Source organism: Cyprinodon tularosa, unplaced genomic scaffold (assembly GCF_016077235.1).
Source record: "Cyprinodon tularosa strain WSP-4 unplaced genomic scaffold, ASM1607723v1 ctg145, whole genome shotgun sequence".
Classification (NCBI taxonomy): domain Eukaryota; kingdom Metazoa; phylum Chordata; class Actinopteri; order Cyprinodontiformes; family Cyprinodontidae; genus Cyprinodon; species Cyprinodon tularosa.
In genome coordinates, this window is record NW_024038276.1 from 573776 (window position 1) to 596662 (window position 22887).

The 22887-nt window shown below is 38.1% G+C and overlaps 1 protein-coding gene across 1 annotated transcript in view; it reads right to left on the reverse strand.

Moving 5' to 3' along the window:
• Positions 1-2566: 2566 nt before the first annotated feature.
• The window catches only part of LOC119779282 (unconventional myosin-VIIa-like), a 31326-nt gene continuing 11005 nt past the window's right edge, over positions 2567-22887 (reverse strand). The window contains exons 17-48 of the mRNA XM_038278863.1: positions 21687-21845; positions 21472-21564; positions 21149-21243; positions 20985-21069; positions 20773-20874; positions 18828-19091; positions 18471-18737; positions 18209-18388; positions 18056-18124; positions 17845-17969; positions 17633-17759; positions 15451-15570; positions 15170-15343; positions 14854-15084; positions 13659-13829; positions 13432-13549; positions 11979-12105; positions 11286-11443; positions 11006-11199; positions 10602-10711; positions 10345-10490; positions 9356-9509; positions 9089-9244; positions 8520-8625; positions 6925-7038; positions 5784-5871; positions 5600-5706; positions 5321-5506; positions 5079-5195; positions 4910-4993; positions 2882-3001; positions 2567-2790 (exon numbers count right to left, since the gene is read on the reverse strand). Coding sequence (XP_038134791.1) covers positions 2698-2790; positions 2882-3001; positions 4910-4993; positions 5079-5195; positions 5321-5506; positions 5600-5706; positions 5784-5871; positions 6925-7038; positions 8520-8625; positions 9089-9244; positions 9356-9509; positions 10345-10490; positions 10602-10711; positions 11006-11199; positions 11286-11443; positions 11979-12105; positions 13432-13549; positions 13659-13829; positions 14854-15084; positions 15170-15343; positions 15451-15570; positions 17633-17759; positions 17845-17969; positions 18056-18124; positions 18209-18388; positions 18471-18737; positions 18828-19091; positions 20773-20874; positions 20985-21069; positions 21149-21243; positions 21472-21564; positions 21687-21845 — 4440 coding nt within the window. The 3' untranslated portion in view covers positions 2567-2697. The remainder of the gene's footprint in view (positions 2791-2881; positions 3002-4909; positions 4994-5078; positions 5196-5320; positions 5507-5599; positions 5707-5783; positions 5872-6924; positions 7039-8519; positions 8626-9088; positions 9245-9355; positions 9510-10344; positions 10491-10601; positions 10712-11005; positions 11200-11285; positions 11444-11978; positions 12106-13431; positions 13550-13658; positions 13830-14853; positions 15085-15169; positions 15344-15450; positions 15571-17632; positions 17760-17844; positions 17970-18055; positions 18125-18208; positions 18389-18470; positions 18738-18827; positions 19092-20772; positions 20875-20984; positions 21070-21148; positions 21244-21471; positions 21565-21686; positions 21846-22887) is intronic.

The window sequence follows — 22887 nt, forward strand, 5'->3', positions numbered from 1 at the left end:
AATGGTAACCTGATTTTTTTTTTTTTTAAAGCAAGGTTTCCATAGAAACAGCAAAAGGGTTGACAGACTGGGGAGATGATTGAATAAGTAGTTACTCAACACATGTCACTCATTTATTATCTAACAAACATACGCTTTGCATGTGATCCTGCACTTCAGTATGAAACCTGAGTGCTTTCTTTAAGGAGAGCAGTGATTTGTTTGTGGCAGTCATACAGTATCAGAAGCAGTCAGGAGATTTCTAGGAGAGTCAAATGCAGAACTAGAAACTAAGCTGAAAGTTTGAAAGTCCAACCAAAACTACAGCTGCAGTCGACCACAACTGGCTCTTGTCAATAAGCATAAAGATTATACAGTGAAGTTGTGCAACTTCATAGCTGTAGAGCTAATGAGACAGGATCTAAATGAATGGATCCACTGGTACATAATAAAAGTAAGATAAAAATAGATTAAAGCATCTAATGATTCCAGACTTTGGGTGAAGTCCTCTTAGAATTCACAGTAAAATGTTTCTTTAAAAACAGTAACTCTAGATCCAGTTATGTTCTTATTCTAGTTTCAGTACATTTTAATATACGGTTTATTTTCATTAATAGGTTTATTTTAGGTAGACCTAGTAGAATGATCTGCAGACAACAAAATATACCTGAAATTACTGCTGATTAGATAAAAGTTCTTAGTACTGGCATAAAAAATAGAGAAAATAAACCAGTGATATGGTTATTGGGATGTCGGTTTGACATTTTTGCAGGTCAACTCAATTGTAAAAACCTCTAGAGCAAAAAAAAAAACCCCACAACATTTAATATTAGAATATCAGATCAGATCAATAAAGATTTTGTAAGGACATGTGTAAGCAACCTGCTTACAGGTTGTTGGACATACCTGAAGGCAGGGCAATAATTTCAAAGTTTAAAACCACTAAAATTACGACAGAAAAAGCTGGAAGAGAACAAACCACAGGCAGCAAAGATATCTGAATGGTACAAACATGTTGTTTATAGACCCCTAGTTATAAATAAGAAGTCTATTTATGTATCCAAAAAATTTGCCTTTGACTGGAATAATATATCTAAACTCTTCTTAATTAAATCAATAGAAACATAGAAAATCTCTCATGCTACTGAATAGTTCAATTTACAGTAATTGCTTATATAAAGTTAAAGACATTACAGAATTTGCAGTTAGAAAACTGCAGCAAATACTGGCATCTTAAGGTCATCAAGGCTCTATTAACAGTTTTTAGATGTTATCCAACCAAATATTTAAGAGGAAGGCTTTTCTTTACTGAAATATTGTTTTGATAAGACAAAAAAAAACAAAAAACATAATTGAAAATGTGGAAAACTATGGTCACTGTTGTTGGCATGGTGGAGGAACATGATTCTGTGGACTAGTTTCTTTTCCAAACCAAATTACAACCTTGGTGAAGTTAATGACATCAGGAACTCAGATTTTATTCTTAAACCCAGAATGTAACCAAACAGGCTCTTTCACTGAAGTCAAATTCCAGCCCTCAAAGGACACAATCCTTAACAAAGAAAAATCTGTCTGTCTAAACGTGCGATTAACACATCTGAGAGGATTAATTCAGTCATAAACAGGACTCTGTAGAACTTGACTGAATGCTGATGAAACAGTTTGCTTATTTGATTCAAATTTGTAAAACCAGGGACATGACTTAAAGTTTCTAAAAACCACTCCTCATGGACTGAGCTTTATACCCTGATCTAAAACATGGAGGCGATTCACACCCCAAATCAGAATTCCTTTATTCTTAGGGAAGCAGAAGGTAGAAATAAAGGGAGGAGAGAACATGGACTGGACTCTAAAAGAAATTACCAACAGGAATGGTTGTAACTCTTTGGTTGTACAGCCGTAATTTCTTGCTAAATAAATGACAAACATACATTAATTTGCTGCAGGATTTTTTCAAAAATAATTAAGCCATATTTAGAATTTACTGCACATACTTTTATCAATCACTGCAAACTAAACAATTTATCACAAATAACACATTACGGTCAGTGTTACTAATCACACCCAATCAGATCCGCTATAAAACAACTAAAGCTGTATTAAACATGGCCAAACAGAACAGGCACTGTCCTAAATACATTGATTTTATATTTATAAATATTTTAGTGATAAGTGGATTTGAAGCAAACAGTGGAATTACAGTTTCAGTGGAGAGTCCCTCCTTTTACATGTAAAAAGTCTAACTTCTCCGACATTTACACAACTAAATGTGTTATTTTTAGACTGACAGCATGTCTAGGGTAGTCATTAAATGGAGTTCAAATATATAATCAATGTTTTGGATCATAGAAAAAAAAAAACTTTGAGTAGTAAAAGTAAAAAACTTTTAAATTTGAGCTCAATTTAACTCAAAGCAGGGGTTCTAAAAACCTTTCACTGTATTTAGTGTCCTGCAATCCCCATGGAGTCCAAACCCCTACTTTGAAAAACCCTGACTTAGAGGATATAAACCATTATTTACATTTATACTGTGCTAAAAAGTAACAACTGTGTGTAAACTAAAAAAGTACAAATATTGCACAGAAACTTTTGAATATCACATTTTTAATAGAGGAAGTCTGTATAATAGACAGTGTTATTATTTATTGTTTACAAATGGATTAACTTCAAGAAAATGAATAACACAGCATGGAAATCAGAACAGATCAGTTCAAAGTCTCAGTCAAACATGTTGTTCCTCGGTCGAGAGATCTGCCTCTGTTCCTCATACATCCTGACGTACGATTTAACAATGTCCTCTATTGTGGAAGCCTACGGTAAAGAGGAATGGTTAAAATGTGTAGAACAAGGGAGTGATAATTCTTGACTTGATGTTAATCTACATGTGAACTCAGCCACTTACCTGTGAGGTTTCACACACGAAGCTGACGCCCCTCACCATGGTGCGGATGGTCATCTGGAAGTAGTTGCCTCTGCTGTTGTAATCGATGATGCGGTTGAATGGATGCATCACTTGCAGCTCCTAAAAGGTGTCAACAATTGTTCAGTTATGTCGGGAAAAAAACACATTGGTGACAAAACTAGCATAAAAGGTGAATAAAGTGAATGTGATTGGTCGTTTATCAAGGGGGCGAGATTGTTGTGGCAGAAGGTTGGCAAGGAGTTTGGTTGTGGCCCGTGTCTCGGAAGCATCTTGCTAACCAGTTAGCAACTTAGTTCTAGTACAGTAGGTTCCCAGTGGAAAATTACATTGGGATCAAGTAGCACTAAATTTGTGACTTAGAAACGACAATGTCAAGGAACGCTATGGACAGCGGGAACATGCAAGAGGAGGAGAGTCTTGTTTCGGATGGGTTGTGGATGAGTCTCCTTTGTCATACATTTTTTATTTAGAGGAAAGCGGGGACGAAGATGTTGGGAAAGAGGACGCCAGGGCGGCAGAAGCTTGGTTTGGTGTAAAAGGTTTAGAGCCGTACATGTTTGAGCCCTTGCCTCGCAACGCTTGCAGTTCTGTTAGCTCTACGCCTGCCGAAGACACAGACGTCCATCCCGTGAACACTGGGACAAAACTCAATGGTAAAGTACATGATTATTTAAATCGTTGTGTATATTAGCAGCGACATATGAATCAAGATGCTATGACCGAAAAAATTTGATTGACAGAGGACCGTTGATAGATGATTGGCCGAATTTAGGTGTTCAGGCCGTCGTATACCTAACTGGCCTGCATAAGATAATGAAAAAAAACCACAGGTTTTAAGACAGGATCTTTTTTTAAAATAGAAATCTTCAAACTTTTGGGACAATATTGATCTGATAAAGAGTAAATTTATATTCATGTTTAAGCCAGAATGATTTGATATTTAAATATGACTTCCCTACAACTTTAAGACTCTATGATACTTTTATCGTTATGATCAACAAACTCAGGGATTAAAAGCTTAATTCTCAATTTATAATCATCATATTAAAGGTGCTTTAACAGTTATACTTAGTTAAATCCCCTTCTGCTGAAATTACAGATGAAAGTCTCTGGTTCAGACTGAAATGTTTTGCCAATTTTTGGCAAAGTAGCTCAAGCCTGGTCTGGCTGCATGGAGAGTAACTGTAAGTGAGAAAATGCGAATTCTGCTACATTAAAAGTCTGCAACAAACTCTACATTGGATGTCTGTCTGTACTTTAACTGGACCTTTCTAACACATGAACATGGTTGAACACTCAGTCGCTCTAGTTGTATGTTTAGACTCGTCCAACTAAGGTGAACCTAAGATCTGGATTTAATCTCTGAAGTCTCAATTTTTTTTCATTTCTATCATTTCTCTGTACTTAATTTTATTCATATTTCGATCTGTTCTTTGTTTTTGTTTTTTTTGTTTTTTATCAAAGAAAGGCATTCACATAGCATGATGCTGCCACTACCATAACTCTCTATGAGAATCTTGTTCAATGTTGTTTGCAGTTTTAGTTTTCTGCCATAAATTGTTTTTTTTGTAAACAGATCTTCTTATGGTTTTTGTTCAACAGCTGATTTGCTCTGTAACTCTTTAATAAAAAGATAATTGCCAGAGTTTTCACTTGAACCAAGGCCACTCTTCCAGAGTAAGCCTCTTGATTGCTTCTCTTATTCACATTCTCTTAGTTTACACCCATGTTTGGTCAGTTTCTAGTTGTGCAATCGAGGTCAGTGAAGAAGTTTATATTTGTACTTCAAGGACAACAAAATGTATCAAAATTCCAATTCTTATATGTAAATATTTGCAAAACAAATCTGAATTGCGTGCTAATTTGTAATGGTCCATTATGTAAATTCCAGCAAATTTTAAGGTGCTATCCTATAACAAAGTGAAAAATTTAAATGGGTAGGAGCAGTTTGCTAAGACTCTGTAAATCTGCACACATACTAACAGTTTTATTAATTATTTTCCGTACCTTCGTTCTGGGGTCAATTAGGCTAACGCCTTTCTTGCCGATGGTAAACCAAAGAACAGGTGGGTACGATGGCTCACATGTTTGCTGCAAATAAAAGCAGAAAAAATAGTTTTCTTGGGTTTTTGTTTCCTTACAGTATGTGGCTGTCTCTGCATCCTCTGTAACTCACTTTAACTTCAAAGAAGGAACAGCCAAAGGTCGGCCAACTAGAAATTTCTTTAAGGAAGGCAATTTTGGCCTCTTGTACTGTCATACCGCTCTGCCCGTTGTATGATGTGATGATGTGCTGAAAGCAGACAACAGAAAAAGTCATGCTTATAACATTTTTTTACTTTTTTTGTTGTTCTCATAAGAAATTAATGCTTACTCTCAAATATCTGTAAAAAAATAAACAAAAGAAATCTTTCATACCTTCTTCCATTCGTCCGGAGACATTATTTTTTGTTGGTCAGAAGGAACCAGCTCGCCCAGCATTCTAGGGATCATGACAAACTGTGACCTGTCGGAGTCCACTGCCACTCTGAAGAGAAGCCCTCCCAGGTTTATCATGTCCTCTTTGCTGCATTGGTGGAATCCCCGAAGATACCTAGGCACCTCCTGCAAGGAAAATCAAACCATTTCATGATCACACTGTATCTCAAACAAGAGTAAAAGCCACCAGAATCAAAGTTTTTATATCTTAAACTATACCTGTGGGAAATGGAAGGTAAGATCTGCGATAAGGTCTTTTCCTGGGATGACGTTGAACCAGAGCTTCCTTCTAAAGGTCACCATGAGCGGCACATAGGCTTGTTGGGCTGTGGAGCCACAGTTTGAATGGTAAGCATTGGGTGCGCTAACATTGAAAAAACATCTTTATTTTTGAATTATTAACCTTCTTTCACTTTTTTCCCTTTCTTTGGAACATCTGGAGGCTGCCTTAGATTGTCAAAGAAATATTTGTCCTCATCCAGGCACACCAGCTACAACACAGCAAACAGGAGAGAAGAACATTTTGAATATCAGAAAATGTTTCTTTACACTTCCAACTATTAACCTTGACGTATATTATTGGGATTTTATTTCACAAACCCAGAGAGTATTGCACTATTTTTACTTTTTATCATAAAAAACAGACAAGGGTGGCATGCGATTACACTAAAAGCACATAATTCATTGCTCTGCAGACTCAGCCTTATAAGTCTCTAATCTGAAGATGGACAAGGTGCCAAACTTCTTTACAAATTAGCACAGGAAGATTAAATGGAAATCATCCATTAAAACTACATCTCCAATCTTTCCACAGACTGATTTGGGTTTTGGCCTAGACTTTAACTAGGCCATTCTAACATGACTGTGCTATGCTCTTTGAGGCTCTGCCTGAGGGCTGGTTTCCTGCTGGAGGGTAAATCTCTATTATCCACCATTAAGTCTTCAGTTTTCTGACATGTTGGCCTCAGGTTCAGCTCTATCCACCTTCCAATTAACACTGGGCAGCTTTCCACAGGATGAAGCTGCAACCACTAGATTTGACAGTGGTGTTCAGAGTGATAGGCAGTGAAAGTTCACCACCGCACGAAGATATCGGTCTCATCTCACCAGAGCATCACCTCCATTTTGGTTTTGTTCTCTACATGGCTTGTGGCAAACTGCAAAGAGGTTCTAACATAGAGGCTAAAAAATAGTTTATAGCTATTAAGATGCTTTAAACTTATGTATATGAATGTATCTATAATTATATCCACAATCTGCTTCCTGTGTTTCTAATGTTCTCTAAAGGCAGAAACACAAAAGCTGGGTTTATACTGAGATAAGCTTAGATATTTTTATACTGATTGGGACGTTTTCTTTAGCTGTTTTTAAAAGGGGACATATATATATTTTTCTCACCACTTGGTAACTTTCTGTCATTTAATATTTGTGCATTAACTTTAAAATAACAAAACAATAAAGAAAATGTTTCTAAATATCCTTGCGATCCTTTGTGCGAGTTACACGAGAGGAAGAAGTTGAACACAAATGTCACCCAGACACACCTTCTGTGACACTTTGGTATACAAGCCGTATCCCTCTGGTGAGCTCAGTGAGAGCTGGTCGGCGATCCTGTGGCGTAGCTCTCTGTTGGTGATCGTTGCAGACACCTCCACTAGCTGTGAGAAGTCACACAAAATGTCACAACTCGGATTTAAGAAACACTTTTTCAACTTCCCGAATAAGCTTTCTAGCCGAGCAGAGAGAAAAAGACTCTCCTGTTTTTGTGGTGAATACTGTATGTAGGTGAGTGCAGCGTGAAGACTTTCAAACCACATGTTTCCTGTTTTCAGGTTGAGTGAAGCTAATGTACTGTGGGACATCTTTTCATTTTCTGCACAAACATGACTTATAAAAGTGACAACAAATGTAGGACCTATAAGTCTTGGGTTTTTACGTCTGAAGAGAATGTATCTGATCCTCGACCAATTATGAAATATTTCTATTTAAACCATGATGTGTACTAAATAAATTCCTAAATCATATCATTTATTAAACAAAAAAAATATTTAGAAATTTTAAAAAGGCTATGCTTAAAAAAACTTTTTAAATAAAAAAACTTTCCACCTTTAGTATTAATGCATTAGAGTAGTGGTTTCGAATAGGGCATTGCAAAATAGTTCTGCATTTTCAGCCATTTTGTTTCTTTGAACCTTTAGCTGCAGGAGAGATGGCCTCATATTTATCTCTAGAATGCCTCGCTATACACAGGAGCTCATGGTGGACCCAGTAACACCAAGCTAACAGCATCATGCAGCTGCTAATGAGCTTAAATCACCAGCCTTCCACCCCCATGCTTGATAGTTATAGAGTTTTTGTCCTGTTTGGTTTCCTACAAACATGGTGCTGTAAATTATGAGCAAACATCTGTATTTTTTATTGTATTTTATTTTTTTAACCATTTTTCCCAAAGGGCTTGTGGGTTATCCGGTTCCAACTTTACAACGAGGCATTTTTTTTTTAGGTAGACAATTTTAAGATCTGTCCAGGGACAACAGATGAAAAATAGCCTTTTGGCTAATTCTGGTGCATTTGCAGGAATGCTTTTTAATGTACACTGTCCCTGTCAAATAAATAAATACATTAAATTAAATTAAATGTAGAGGCTGGGATAAAAGTCTGGGTGTTTTGTCATTTCTCCAGGTTATTGCCCAGTCTGATTATGATTAATTTATTTGAGCACCCTTAACTTAGTGTTTATAAACTTATTTCTTTGCTGATTTCTCAACCTACTTTTTTGTTTCTGTAAAATTGTGCATATATCATTTATCAGCCAGTATGCTACTACTTGATTTCGATGATTTGGCAAGCTGGCAAAGATCAGATCTTTTTATCAGTTCATTATATATAACATAAGCCAGAAAGGGTGCACTTCCTTTTGCTAAAAGTTTCTATTAATTCACTCTTTCAACTAACAAGCCTTGTATCGACAGGCATCAATAAAAAATACACCAACATTAACATACATACTAAAAATACAATGTTAAATAAAAACATACTTTTAGCTTTAATATTACTATAAAAATAAAGAAAAGTCCCTTTAAAATGATTCTATAGTAAAGAGCTGTGATTCTGAATAGAAAATAATGTTGGAACTTACAGCATCTGTGTCATTTGGGAAGTGGATTTTATAGAACATCTGGGTGCTGTTCTGCTGGATGGCCTCCACCTCCGCCTGATGGGGAGGAAGCTTCCTGGGTTCTTTACTGAAGGGGAAAATAGCAGATTAATTTGTGACAGAACACAACGCAAAACATTTTTTGCTGATAAATGTAAGTGAAGTGAGGATGTCGACCAGCTTTAAAGAATATTCAAAGTATATATTTTAAAGAAATATAAAGATGAAATGCAGGACAGTGAAATAAATATTTCTTTGAATTTGCTCTGTATTGAAACTATAGGTTCACTCTTTTTTTGGAAGATTTTGGCAGAACTTGCTGATCTCTTGACTAGAAATGTAACATGATGTAATTTCCTGCTAATTATCTTAGCAGGAAATCACTTTGCGAGATTGTGATGTCATATTGTTTAACTTTAAAGCCAATTAACACACTCTGGTCTCTGTTGGTTTAGATACATTACATTGTAAAGTTAAGTCTAGAAAAAAATAAAGTGAAAATAAGTGATTTTGAAAAAAAATCTTTCATCAGACATCATCTTGATTCTAACCTTGAAAAGTCCTGCAGCCTCTGTAAACAGATGGCAGCCAGAGGGTCCCGGGGCCGGGATTCCAGGAAGCGCTGCGCGTGTCTTTTTAATTTCGGAGAGGGTGGGAATAAACCCGAGCACAACCACATCAGCTGCCAGCCACGCTCCAAACTCATCCTGAGAGGTGCCAGATACGGAACAAAGGAAAAGAAGGGTCAAGTATTAAATGTGTTCATTTTTTTACTTTAGTCGACCCTTTAGAATCCGTTTGTGTCGACGGTGGAGCACCTGCTGCTATTGGTGGTCATCTGCCTCATTAACTGGCAGTAGATTTCGTCTCGAAGTTCCTCGTGCTTGGTGGCTGGACCAAAGATCTGGTCGGTCAGCTCTATAGGACTTCGAGATTGTTTGATGGGGTAGTCGCCCATATACTTCAAGATAGGTAGCAGATATGGTCAAGGACACACACACAGATGAACTATTTCTAAACGTTGAACTAATTCACATGTCACATAAATACCACAGACAGTGTATTTCTGTGAGATTCATTGAATAATGAAACAATGTTGTAGACTACAGGTCTGGGAGCAGATCCCAAGGAGGCCACATACAATACTGGGCCTCATTTTGACCTGTTTCTAAGGACATCAAAGTTGGATCAGCTGGTAATTTGTTCTTCCTAATTTAATTTTGTGTGTGACTCCAAATCAAGGCCTCCATTTGTTAATAAAGTTGATTTCCATTCATGATTTTTGTGTTATTTTGGTGTCAGCACATTCAACTATGTACTGAACAAAGTATTTGATGAGAATATTTCATTCATTCAGATCCAGGATGTGTTATCTGAGCGTTCTCTTTATTTTTCTGAGCATTTTGTGTATCAACATATTTTTAACAAAAAAATATTTGAAAGCAATACTGCATACTTTTTTAACCCAAGCATTAGCTTAGTTTATCAATGGTTTGTACTGGCTGCTCCTCTTAAAAACTTGACATGAGTGGGTGCATCTGTCGCTGAATGAGTCATGTGACCCTGAGCACCGCTTCATGGCTTTCCAAACTCCCCTAAACATCACAGCTAACTCACAAAATAAGTTGTTGTTAGGCAACAAAACAAATATGAAACTAACTTAAATCATCTTAACTCTGTAACAGTTCTTTTTTTAAAACAGTGCAGACATTGTTTTACTTCCAGAGAACCAGATTTCCTGTGTGCATCAGAAAGCACTGACTGTTCAAACCTGGGAAAATAAGCAGCATATTTTATCAAAGGATATCAGTAAAGGAGTTGCAGGCCAGAGGGTTGAGTTCTGAATTGCCAACCAACGTCTTCAGGAGTGGCTGTTTAATAGGCTCCTTGGAGAAAACCCACAGCTTCTCCCTGTGTCCCCCCTTGTTCCGACCACCTTCTTTGGTGCCTTGTCTAAGAGAGAGAGGCATCACCAGCAGGTTATTTGTAAATCCAGTTCATACACCCAATTCTTGTGACATGCGCCGTTCTTCTGTGAAGTGACTAAATCAGCTGGATTATTACCTGAAATTCTCGAGAGCAAACTCTTTCAAAGAAACAGGAGCCACTGTCTCTTCGACCAAAGGGACAATGACCGGGGCTGAGCCTCTCCTCTGTTTCGGGCTGAGATTTTGCTGTGGGGTGAGAGTCGGTGGATCAGTTACACAACACAGAGAATAATCTGAAGCAGCAGAGATTAGTGAAAATGAAATGATAGGAAGAAGAAAGACATTTGTGTATAGTGGTACATGGTGGCGCCAAATTTCCATGGGTTTTTCTGTTAACATAACATCATCAGATTTGGTAAAATTGCTAATTTTAACCCAAGAAGACCACTTTGCATCTTGATGAGACATGCTGATTTCTATATATTTTTTTTTTTGAACAACTATCTAGTGAAGATAAATAAAACAAAGAGGTAACTTTACCAGCAATTCTGCGCTAGGTTCAGTAAGAGTTGGCAGAAACTCCACTTTTTCCCTATTGACATATCCATCCCGTTTGGTTCGCTGGTTGAACGCTTTGATCTGATTTGAAGTCCAATCTTGTGAATAATCATCATCATAGTCTTTTTCAACTCTCAGCAAGTCACCTCGTTTACAGACCAGGAAGATGGGATCATCTGGGGTGAGAAACAAAGGAACGTCTGAGGCTTGAAGGATGAATCTGTTTACCTAAAAGGTCCCGTTTGACCTTATGGACTCCTACCTTGTTTAGGAATGTCCTGCTGAACCATGGCATACATAGAACGCTTTCTAAGGCCATCGACATTGAATTCCATCACCTTGGCCATGTCCTCCGCCTCTTGAGACCTCAGGATGTAGTCTCCTTTGATTGTTGACAAACTCACAGACAGGTGTCTGTCTCTACACAAACCACAAACAGTGTTTGTAGTGATTTTAAAAGCACACAAGCAAAAAGCTGATGAAGATTCTCAGTCATCCAGGTCATAGTCATTCCGTAAAAGTTCACAAAATATCCACTGGACTTGGTTTCCAAGATTTTAAGACGTTTCGCCACCTCTCCAGAAAACTTTCTCAGTTCAAACGTCTGGATCCGCAGTGAGTTTGAGTCTTTTATAGACAAAGCCTTGTATCGCTATTGACGGCAATCCCCCCCCTTTAATGACCGACCTTCAGAATCATAGACAGGTTTCAGATATTACAGGCTAACGATGGAACCAAACGACCCATTCATCGGTTACCATTTGCCTGTTTCCAAGCGATACAAGGCTTTGTCTATATAAGACTCAAACTCACTGCGGATCCAGACATTTGAATTGAGAAAGCTTCCTGGAGAGGTGGCGAAACGTCTTCAAATCTTGGAAACCAAGTCCAGTGGATATTCTTTTAACTTTTACGGAACAAGCAAAAAGGTTTTGCGAGAGGGAAAAAGGATTACCTCAACATCTCGACTTTTTTCACCTCTACATAGGAAATCTCCATGAGAATCTTCTCCCTTTTCTCCATGAAGATGATGTTTTTCCAGTTTACTGCCACAAAAAATCTGCTTCTAGGCAATGGGGGTCCTGTTGACAAATGGCAAAATATTTTTTTTAGCTCATGTAAATGGCTTTAAATAAACCCTATAGCCAGAAGAAGGAAGTGCAGAATGTAAAACATATACAATCTAAAATGGGTGAGGTAACTATGGAGGAGCTGCAGAGATGCAAAATTTATATCAAAGATTACTGATGTGTTAGACCGTTAAGTTAAAGTCAACGCTTTAAACAAATTGAGAAGCTGAGAGAAGACTTGAAAACTGGCAGACCTCAGTGTAATATGAGCTTTCCAGAGAGGAAAATGTTGGTGGCCTGATAGGAAAACTGGTAGAAATACCTAAAAGCCATTTATAACCGAAGTCATGGATGACTAAGTTGTGCAGCAAGTAAAAACTCAATGTGTGAATGTTCCTTTTGCTTGTTTTATAAAAAAAAGTTTTACATTCAATTTTATATGTATCTTTTCCCAACAGTTTGGTCTTGTCTTTTCCCGTTATGACAGTTTTCATATTTTTGTTGTATTTGTATGACCTGCTGACCTTCAGCTAGGTTTTAGAGAAGCTATATCTGTTTGTTTTGTTTTTGTCTGGTTAAGAATGTTTTTTAAACAATGTATTAAAAGATTTAATTGGAGCATAACTGATTTACTGCTGCCATGATTTCACAGGTCAAGGCAAGACAGACGGATACAGGAGATAATTCCTGCCTATAGCTATTAACACCTAAAAAAAACCAAAAATAAATAACCCTATAAGTTACTGGAACATTTAAATAATTTTTGGGATTAATAAAGTATTTCTGAATTTATTTTTAAAGTAGTAAATGCAGCATAATGGGGACTTTTCTGGGACCACTAGATATATAAACAGCACAAAATAGCTGCCAAAGCACCAGGAAAGGTAGCGATACTTCCAAGCATGTGACTGCATACACACCTATCTGCCTTAAAGGAGAAGAACAGATAAAGAAAAGAGGGACCAGAAGAGGAACAGTGACCAATCAAGAAAGAAATCATAAATATGGTCACATTTTTCTACAAGTGGAGATTATTGTTTTTGCCTCAAACTAGGCTTGAATTAAAATCTGGCTGTAGTTCTGCTGAATGTTCTGACTTCTTTATTATTAGTTCTTGGTTGTTTATTACTTTCTGCTTTTATGGCATTTTATCTGGATATTGGATGCGTGAAACAAAGGACTTTGCATGAGCTTAAGATGCCTGTTTAATATCCTGGGAGGAGACCAGGAGGGAGGGAAGGAAGATTTCTCATGGGGGGAGAAAGCAGTTTGGTTGGGATCCTTTGCAGGATCAGGGATAGTTCCTTTAAAGAAAATGAAGGCCGCATTTCTACTGACCTGACATCATTGTGACGTCAAAAAGCTTCGAGAAGTCGAGCGGCCAGGTTTTTTGGGTGATGTCCACCACCTCTCCTTTGACCTTTTCTGCCTTTAGTCTCCTGTTGTTATACGTCTCCTACAGGAATCAAAGCTTTATTAAGCTCAACTCACAATTTTAGGGGAACTTTTACAGAAAAAATATCAGACCATCTCTAATCAAACACATCCAGACTGTTCTCCTTTACCATTGAGAGCTCTGCAGTAATGAGCTGAATCCATCTTGTCATGGATCTTTGCTCAATCTGTGTGGTCGGGATGCACTCCTGGACCACCTCTCGGACATTGTCCCTAGTGGGCTCCTCAGAGCCGAAGCAGACAAAGTAGTGCTTTGCAGCCAGCTGGACAAATTCATCCTCCTGTGAAATACAGAAGAGTTTTTATTTTGGATTGGAATGAAACAGCAATTTTAAAGCAAATATAAGACAGGTCCAGTGTCTTAAAGAACTCTAGATCATACGTCAAACTCGAGCTTGCAGGTCAAATCAGGACCATAAGTGGCAAAAAAGTTATATATTTCATTAGTGCATTCAGCATCCTTAAGGCCACATGAAGCATATACATTTGCCTTCCCTCCTTTTATTGATAAATTTTTCTTTTTTTAAAAATTGATACTTTTTTATCGTTGTGTAATTTTATTTGCAATGGAAAAAGAGACAAAAAAATTTCAGGTGAATATTGTGAAAAAGAAGGATACAGAGTTTTAAAACTGTCTACAAAGGAAGCCCAGAGAACAGAGTAGCTCATCCTTTCTAAATAGAGGAAACATTAGGATGTTGAAACATAGTACGGGCAGCATCATGCTGTGGAGATAATGGGTTTCTTTTATCGTCCCCCTACAGACATTACACTAAAATGCCTTTTTTTAAGTCTCTGCTAAGGACGCTTGCTCTTAATTCTTTATTGAAAGATCCAACCTTAGTAAGAAGCACGTTAAAGGCTTGTAACCTAGATGAAGGGTCTATTTCCACTAGGACAACTGTCAGTAAAATCATCTTTTATTTTTTAGTCATACTATTTATAAGATCTTCAGATGAACCACATAAAAATATGTGGTTGTGTGGAAATGTTCAAAGTGCAAACGTTTTTGCAAAGCACTGTGCTTAGCACAGATAACCTGAAAGATGTGGCCCCTTGTTTTATGTTGGGTTAACCAAAGTCAAGCTTTATTTCTAAAAGCTGCCTTTCGAGTTTTCTGTATCAAAATGACAACAAAACAAGAACAAACTCCCCCAAAGAACAGGCTAAGTTAATTTTTTTGTTTGTTTCAAATTTCCCCAAAAACAAAAAAACTAAAATTAAGCACCTATTCTACTTAAGTACAGAAGAATGTGAAAAACCTCGAGAAATATTCACTCTTCTCATGCGTCTCCAGAGTCTCACCTTCTCACAGATGTATTCTCCAGACTTGACTCCTTTGATGACCTGCTTGTAGATCAGATCTGTGCTCACCGGGTCCTGGGAGGAGTCGTGCCACGGTGCAAACAGCTGCTTACGGATGGAGAGGCTCCAGGGCGTGTCCTTCTCCTCCCTGCCCTGCCTCCTCATTTCCTGCTCGCACTGAGATACGGCATCCAATACATGCTTCTTCTCACAGCAGCCTAAAGACCACATCTGGAGCCAAAAACACCAGCCGGCTATAACTATGTAATAGATACTATATATGTCCACATGACTTGAATCAGATGCTTTTAAAGACCTTTTCATAGAAGCTGATGTAGACGGCAAAGCCAAAGGTGTCTTTGAGCCCAATCTTTTTAGCCACAGCCTGGCAGACTTCAGATGTGGTGGTGGCTGAATCCAGCTGTACGGCGATTTTTTCTCCATTCATTAGTGTCACCGACCAATTAATGGGCTCCTTTTTGTTGGCAGCCTGTTATTACAGATGATTATGAACAAAACAAGATCACATTTCCACTTTTACCTTGAACTATCAGACATCTTGCTGACTAAAAGTCCAACAGTTCAGCTGGATTTTACCTGCAGCTCTATCCAACAGGGGAGCTCTTTTCTTTCTCCATTGGCTACTATACGATGCAGCCTCTCTGTACAGTATTCTCTGTAACCATTTGGACCTCTGCAAAGGAAATGCTCCAGATACTGTGGAACAGAGAACAGTAGGACATTAAAAAAAAAGGTGGCTCTAGATGGGGATGCCTGCTTTTAAGAAAACAACATAGGTGGTCTTCTGCTAAGTTCACATCGAATGCAATTTGAGCAGCAAAAGAGCTTTTGCTACTTCTTTTTCTTGTCTACATTAAGGTCAGATGCACTTCAGGAATATTTTTGGTGCTCCTGAGGCACGTCCAGTAAAGTTTGTACAGATGCGTCTGATGCTTCTGCTGCTCATGTGTTCAATGGCAGAGCCGCTTTGCTATATTTGTTGTGATCAGTGGGTAAAAAGTAGTTTTAATATATTTTTAAGTCCACCTAAAACATCATCTGTGCGGTCAGCTCGTCAAGATTATGATCCTGGCTTAAAATATTATTTCGCCCCACATACTAGCAGTGCGCTGTCACTGGGATTCCCCAGTAGCAGCTTCCACAAGCACGCTCAAGTGCTTGTGAAGCACGTCTGCGCCTCAGATGCTCAGAAGCTCATGAGACGCTGCTTCAGCTGCCTCGATAAGTGAAAATGCACCACTCCTGCTGCTCGGGAAGCGCTGCAGGACAATTTAATGCACCTTGACATGTGTCAACCATTGACTTTGCATGTAAACTAGCTGCTTCTGCAGCTCAAATGGTGTTCAGTGTAAACATAGCATTATAAAGGTCCATCAAGTCATAAAATCTTCATGAACTAAATGCCAATGTCTTGCTGCAATTTTCTTGCTCATATTAAAACCAGAAAATTCTACTTTTTTACTTAAAGTGTATGTTACAAACTTGCTGATCATAGTGCAGAATTGTAAAGGACAAGCCAAAGAATACATGGTTTACATAGTTGTAATGAAATTGATTTTCTCTGGGGTTACGCGCGTCTACAAGCTTTGCACATCTAGAGCACATCTTGCTTTACCATACGTCTGATAGTCACCGGCTCAATCATACTGGATGGACAGTGCATCTAGATGTAGATTTAAAGGTCCATATGCAGATTCTTGATGGATTCTGGACTGGACTTGAAATAAAATCTTAAAGGAAAAGTTCGGTCATATTCAGAATTCAAACTTTTGAAATTACTTTAAAGATGAAATTATTACATATTGTTCAATAAATGATAAGCGTTTTTGATTAATAGTCATTTTCATTTGAATGTGCATCCATGTTTGTCAAAGAACACCACTGCCACCTACCGGTTTGTGACATCACGGTGCGGTATCGGCTGTTGATCAAGTCCCAGTGCTGTATCTGGTTTTTGTCACAATGCGCTATTATCCAAGTCATCTGGAAAACATTCTTCTTCGAAATGTTTGCTACACATGATGTTTTTTCTCTGGCTAGAAGTTCAAAAGTATCCAACTGCCATGTACGTGAGCAATGTCAGTTTAACTATAGCTCTGGTAAATTTCAGTGGTGAAGTCCTCTCGAAATCTTAAATAATTGTTGCTGATTGCAGATGTGTCTAGTAGTTCCAATTGATTTTGCTTGTAAAGCGGGGAGAATGGCGCTAGGCTTACCGCACCGTGACGTCACTGCTGGAAGATGTTAGGAGAGAGGCGTTACTATATTTTGTCAAAAATGTCCATTCCCGGACTCCGTGATTACGACGAAAATGATTATTTTTATTTTTTTACTGATTAACACTAAATTCATTAAATCACCTTGAATGTATTAGTTTTAGGTATAGATAATGATCCATTTTCCTTGAAATATTTCCCTGATTCAAGCTTTGGTGAATTGCAGTAATCTGTCTCAGGTTTAAATCAGGGAAAATTTCTAAAACCTGCCGGAGACCGGCCCTGGAAGGCTGAACCTTGGCCAGTCCTGCTCTAAATGCTCTAGCTTCTCCAGCTACAAGTTTAGGGTCTTTCTTCTGCTTGAAAGGTGGACATTTCCTTCTACAATTCCTCCGGTCTTAAGCTGCATCCCTGTTCTCATCATTCTAAATAGAAAAGCCTCTGATATCCCTTTACTGTAGCACAAATTCAGTTAAAGCTTTCAGCAGTTAATGCTTTAATAAAAAAAGATAAATAAATCAGTAAGAAGAGAGATTACTGACCCCCATGAAGAGGCTTGTTGGAGGGAAGATCCCCAGACAGAGGGCGAGGAGAGCCCAGCCTTGCATGCAGCTCTTCCTGTTCTTGTTGTTCACCAGCTGCTTGCAGATCTGACAGTAGATCTCATCTCTATAAGTTAAAAGTAGGAGCAAGAATATAAAAATCCAAAACACATAGTTTCACTTATTTAAGATATCCGTGTTCCGGTTTTTACCTCACGCCTTCTCGTGACAAACCATATCCAACAATAATGTGCAGCTTTTCCAGCTGTGTCAGCTGTCGATGCAGTGTTGGGCCCTCTCCAACCAATATGTCCTCGTCTTCAGTTAGATCCTCCGGCTGCAAAAGAACATTAAAGCTTTAAAATAGAAATCATTCATAAAAAGAACAGAAATAACAACTGAGTGACAAAATGTTGTGTCAACCTCCTCCAGTATAGCTGAGGATTTTCTGGTTCCACCGTCAAGCTTCTTCTTGTTCCTTCTCAGGATTTTCTGTTCAGAATGAAAATGTTTTGAAAAAGTGATCGGCAATAAAAATGTATATATTTTTTTAAAGCGAATGCTTAAGAAGCCTACCTGATCAAGTCCCACCAGGTTGCTCAGCCTCCGGCCTTGTCTGTTTGGAAGCAGACGGGAGATGGAGCTTTGGGAGATGTTGCTGGACTGGTGAGAAAACTGAGAGATTGCATCTGCAGATCTCTGCTCCGATATGTCCCCCATAAACCGCATAATGATCCATGACAGAGTCAGAGACGCCTGAAGGAGGGAACCGATGAATGTAAGGCAGAAATGTTTAACCCGGACAGCAGGAAGGGCAAGTCTTCTTGTCTCGTCTTACCAGTGCGTCTCCTTCATCCTCGTGGTGCAGGAGGGGCTTTTTCAGTCTCTGGGGGGTGTGCTTGTGGTTCTCCCTGTTCTGGAAGTGAAGTTTGCTGAAGTTGTAAAAGGACATTAAGTCGCTCTCGTCGTCGAACCTGTCATCAAAGTCTTCATCTAACTCGTCATTGATCGATGGCGTAGGGGTGATTGAGTTAGAAGCCGGCGTGATGATAAACGTCATCTCGTTGGAGCGCTGAGGGGTTTCCTCTTCCATCTCCACAATGTCCTAGCAGACAAAAACAAAAGAGAAAGGAACTGTTTCAGCATATTGGTGAAGGTTAACTTGTTACTCACTTCAAAACAGTTATCATCAAACCTCAGTCTCTGATTTAGTGTCATCCGTGTCCTCATCAGAAAGTTTAAGCTTGTCATACATTCTTCCCACTGATTCAGGTTCACTGGAAATGTTGGATTCCACGTCGGCTAGCTCTGAAATTACTTCTTGCTCTGCAGCAACCTCTAGCAGCCGTTGCTGGAGTTCGATGGCGATGTCTTCTTCTTCCTCCTTCTTCATTTGTGTGAGCAAAGCCAGACCTGCTAGTTCCTTCCGGTAGTCTTTCCTCGCCCGGTAGCCTCGTACCTAGATTCAAGTTAAGCAGAAGAAATTAAAAGGGAAAAAAATAGAACTGGATTTGTCAAATTATTTGTAAAGTTCTGTAATTTGGAACATATTTTTTAGGTAATAAAGATAAAGAAATATGTAGACAGAATAAAAACATATGCATACATACCGGTATATATAATATGGCTCGATAAAAAAACTTACAAATTAAAAAAAAAAGAAAAAAAACTCTTTGAATGTTGTTGCTGTTTTATAATCTGGAAATAAATTATCTTGAGGGGTTTAAATTGTATTTCAATATAGTCTAATATAGAAAAACAACAAACAGATTCCACATTAGCTTTATTTATTAAAGCAAGGTAAAGGAAACAAAAAAAAAACTCCACCCATGTTAGCCTCTTAGGATTTAAAGTGGAAGGAAAAGTCGGAAGGTGGTAATCAAACTCTAATCACTCTACTTTTATTAAATCATGACTTTCTGCATTTCACCTAAAGGTTAAACAATGCAAAGCTGTAAGAGGCTGCAGAAAAATCCCTATTAAGCTGCGTCTCAGACTGTTAAGAAGGTAGAGATCATGAGAGTAAAATTAAATAAAAAACCTGAACATGTATGGCTTGCTTAAGGAAAAGCAAGAAACTGCACTGGAAAAAAAATTGAAATCTAGATAAGTCATTTTTTCTTAAAACAAGTACATTTGTTCTTGGATTGAGGAGGTAAAAGAGACCTTTTACCAATGGAACAAGAAAGTTTACACTTAAAATAAGAAAAACACAATTGCATTGTCTTATTTCAAGTGCATATTATCTAATCATCTTATTTTAAGAGTAAAAATACCCATTCCAATGGCAAACTATCTCATTTACCTACTCAAATTAAGGGTAAATACACTTAATTTAATTTTTTTTTTACTTATTTCTAGATCGTTTTTCCAGTGGTCCTTCGTTTTAGAATAAAATGGCTTCATGGGTTTCATCTGTGTGACCTCTGGAAGCAATGTGCGCCTGACTGATAAGAGTAAAGGAGAGACGGTTGGCCATGATCTAGATGTCTTATGAGAACCAAACACTGCATCTCAGCACAAACACCTCAAAGTAAAGTGGTGGTGGTTTAGGTGTGTGTATGTGGGCGTCTGGGGGATTCTAGAATACAAATTGAGTTTTAAACGCTCAATATGCATTTTAGTTGATTCCTTCCTGCTATCATCGCACCCCCCACACCCATACAAGGGACCGAAACATCTCGCCTGATCAGCCAGACCAACAATTCCCCTCAACGACCCCCATTTTAGAAGCACAGACCAGTATCGGGTATTGCAGGCCAACAAAGAACACAAATGACTCCCGATCCCTATGGGGGGGGACCCGTTGTTCCAGTTCAATTTTCTTGTTTATTTAGACAACGCAAGGCATTGTTTTGGGCCACTATATAAAGCTTTGAACTCAACGTTAATTCTGACATTTTGATTTGAAAAAGCTCCCTGGATGTGAACCAAAACATTTTCAAACTTGGAAACAAAGTCCAGTGGATTTTTTTAATTCTTTGCAGTGTTTAAGGACATTTGACAAAATTGTAGTAGTATTATGACAATTTTTTTTATTTCTATACTAACATGTATAACCCTACATTAGACCAAGGCTGTACTTTCTCTTTCTCATGGCTGTAAGCAGTTCTTAGGGCGCCGGTATGCGGAGCACATGCCTGTTTCTGGATGACGATTGCAGCTGCTCGCTGTCTCTGGTACTGAGAACGAAGTTTCCGACTTCGGATCACTGACACCAGGTGAACAAAACCCAGCTGAAGCTAAAAAAGAAATGTAAAAGGGAAAAGAAATATAAGGTTAAAATCAAAATCTTCTCCACAAACAAATAGCTTCACTCTCTAAAGTCTAGAGAAGTTAGGAAGCCTCAAACCTTTCTCTCCACTATGTTTTGTCTGTAAGCTCTCCAGTTCTTCTGTAGCACCACAGCTGCTTCCCGCTTCTTTAGGAAAAGCTTTCTGAAAAAAGCCAAGGCAGAAAGTGTGACAATGAAACACTACTCTTTATAGATGTTAGTCATTTAACTAAGCCTTTCACCTGTCCTTTATGCCCAGCATGACCCTCTGGATCACCAGGGCTACCCTGCTCAGTTCTTCTTCCCGTAAATGTTCCAACACAGCATCATGTGCATCCTAGGAATATAAATCAAATATAAAAAGCTTAATTCAACTGATTCTGATTAAAATATTTTGGGATTTAGATAACGTTTGAAAATCTGGAACTTTGATGAAAGAAAATCGACTGGATTAGAGCAGTAATTGGAGAAAGCATCATGGCTGCTTCCCTCTTAGTATTCCAGTTGATCTTAATATAATTAGAAACTAGAATAAAATACAATTTCAATCTTTTTTCTTTTGTACCTTGAGGAAAATCTGGCTCCTTCCTATTTTCCACTCATCCCTTCCTTTAATCACAGCTCTGCAGATTGCTTCACAACAGGCTGAAGCTTCACTCTGTGGGGAGAGAGAAGCAGAATTGTTTCAAGTATTCAAGAGAAGGCAAGAATGCCCTACAGTTCTCAAAGTCAAATTTAGTTTAAATTTAGTTAAATTTCAGGAAGAAATCATGACTTAACGGTTCTGGGGTCACAGATGGTCGTCTTTAGGAGAACTCTGTAGCGCTTCAGGAAGTCCTGAAATGTGTGCCTCACAGGATATCCCAGTTTCCTGATGCGGATGGTGTCCATCATGCCGGAGTACCTCAGCTGACGCATGCAGAGTTCCCTGTTGAAGGTCTAGGAGTGAATGGAAAGAGGGAAGACTTAAACTATCATAATGCAAATAGAAAATAGCTGCAGACACGAATCAGACAGATTTCAGCTTGATTGACAACCTGGAAACTTAAGAGATCAGGGTTTTAGTGGAACTTGTATTCCACTAAAATGTGATTTATAAAAAAAAAAGAAAACGTTGGCATGACAACCTGCTGTCCCTCACAACAACGTTTAACCATGTATATGCATAATTCACAGGAAAGGGGAAACTGGCAACACAGGTGAGGTGGGGAACTGAAGCCAGATTGTCTCATAATTCCTCTCAGACATTCAATTTCCCTTTATATCAAACTTTAATTGTAGATCAACTTTACTGCATCTTAAATTCTAAATCAAAGTCAGCATGACACATAAATGTCTGAGATGCACTGGCTCTGCTGGAGGATGTTAAAGACAGGAGAAAAAGGATGCCACACATTTGCAGCGATTACCAAGATTTCCTGGCCCATAATTATAACCAGTTTATGTGTCACTTTAACTGGATATAACATTGCTGCTGGATCTATGGAGTCCGGTATTAGGGAGACTGACCATCCAGACCCACAACATCCCTGTTTATCAGTAATAAACAAAGGAAACTCTATGGTTAAAACTCTAATGCAGAAAAAAGTAGCTGGGTGTGCATTTCTAAAGAACCCAATTAAATAACCAGCTATGCTATATATAAGATTTATAATATATATTTATAAATAATAAGTATATATGAATTAAATAATTAATATGGGTGAAAATGGACATGGTTACATGTCCCAGTTAATAAACATCATAAATAATCCATGCATCTATAAAGAGATTAGATTTTTTTGTTGTCGCTTGTATTAAAACCATGTTACTGATTTAGGGCCAAAAACCACTTTAAAAGCTTTAAATGAGCCAATTCCCTAACAGGTGTTAAACATAATCAACAATGAACTCTTTGCCTTTAGCCATTTTTGGTAACAATATAGATTCATTGAACTATTTATAAATCTGTGATATCGCCTACCATCCTGGATGGTTTGTT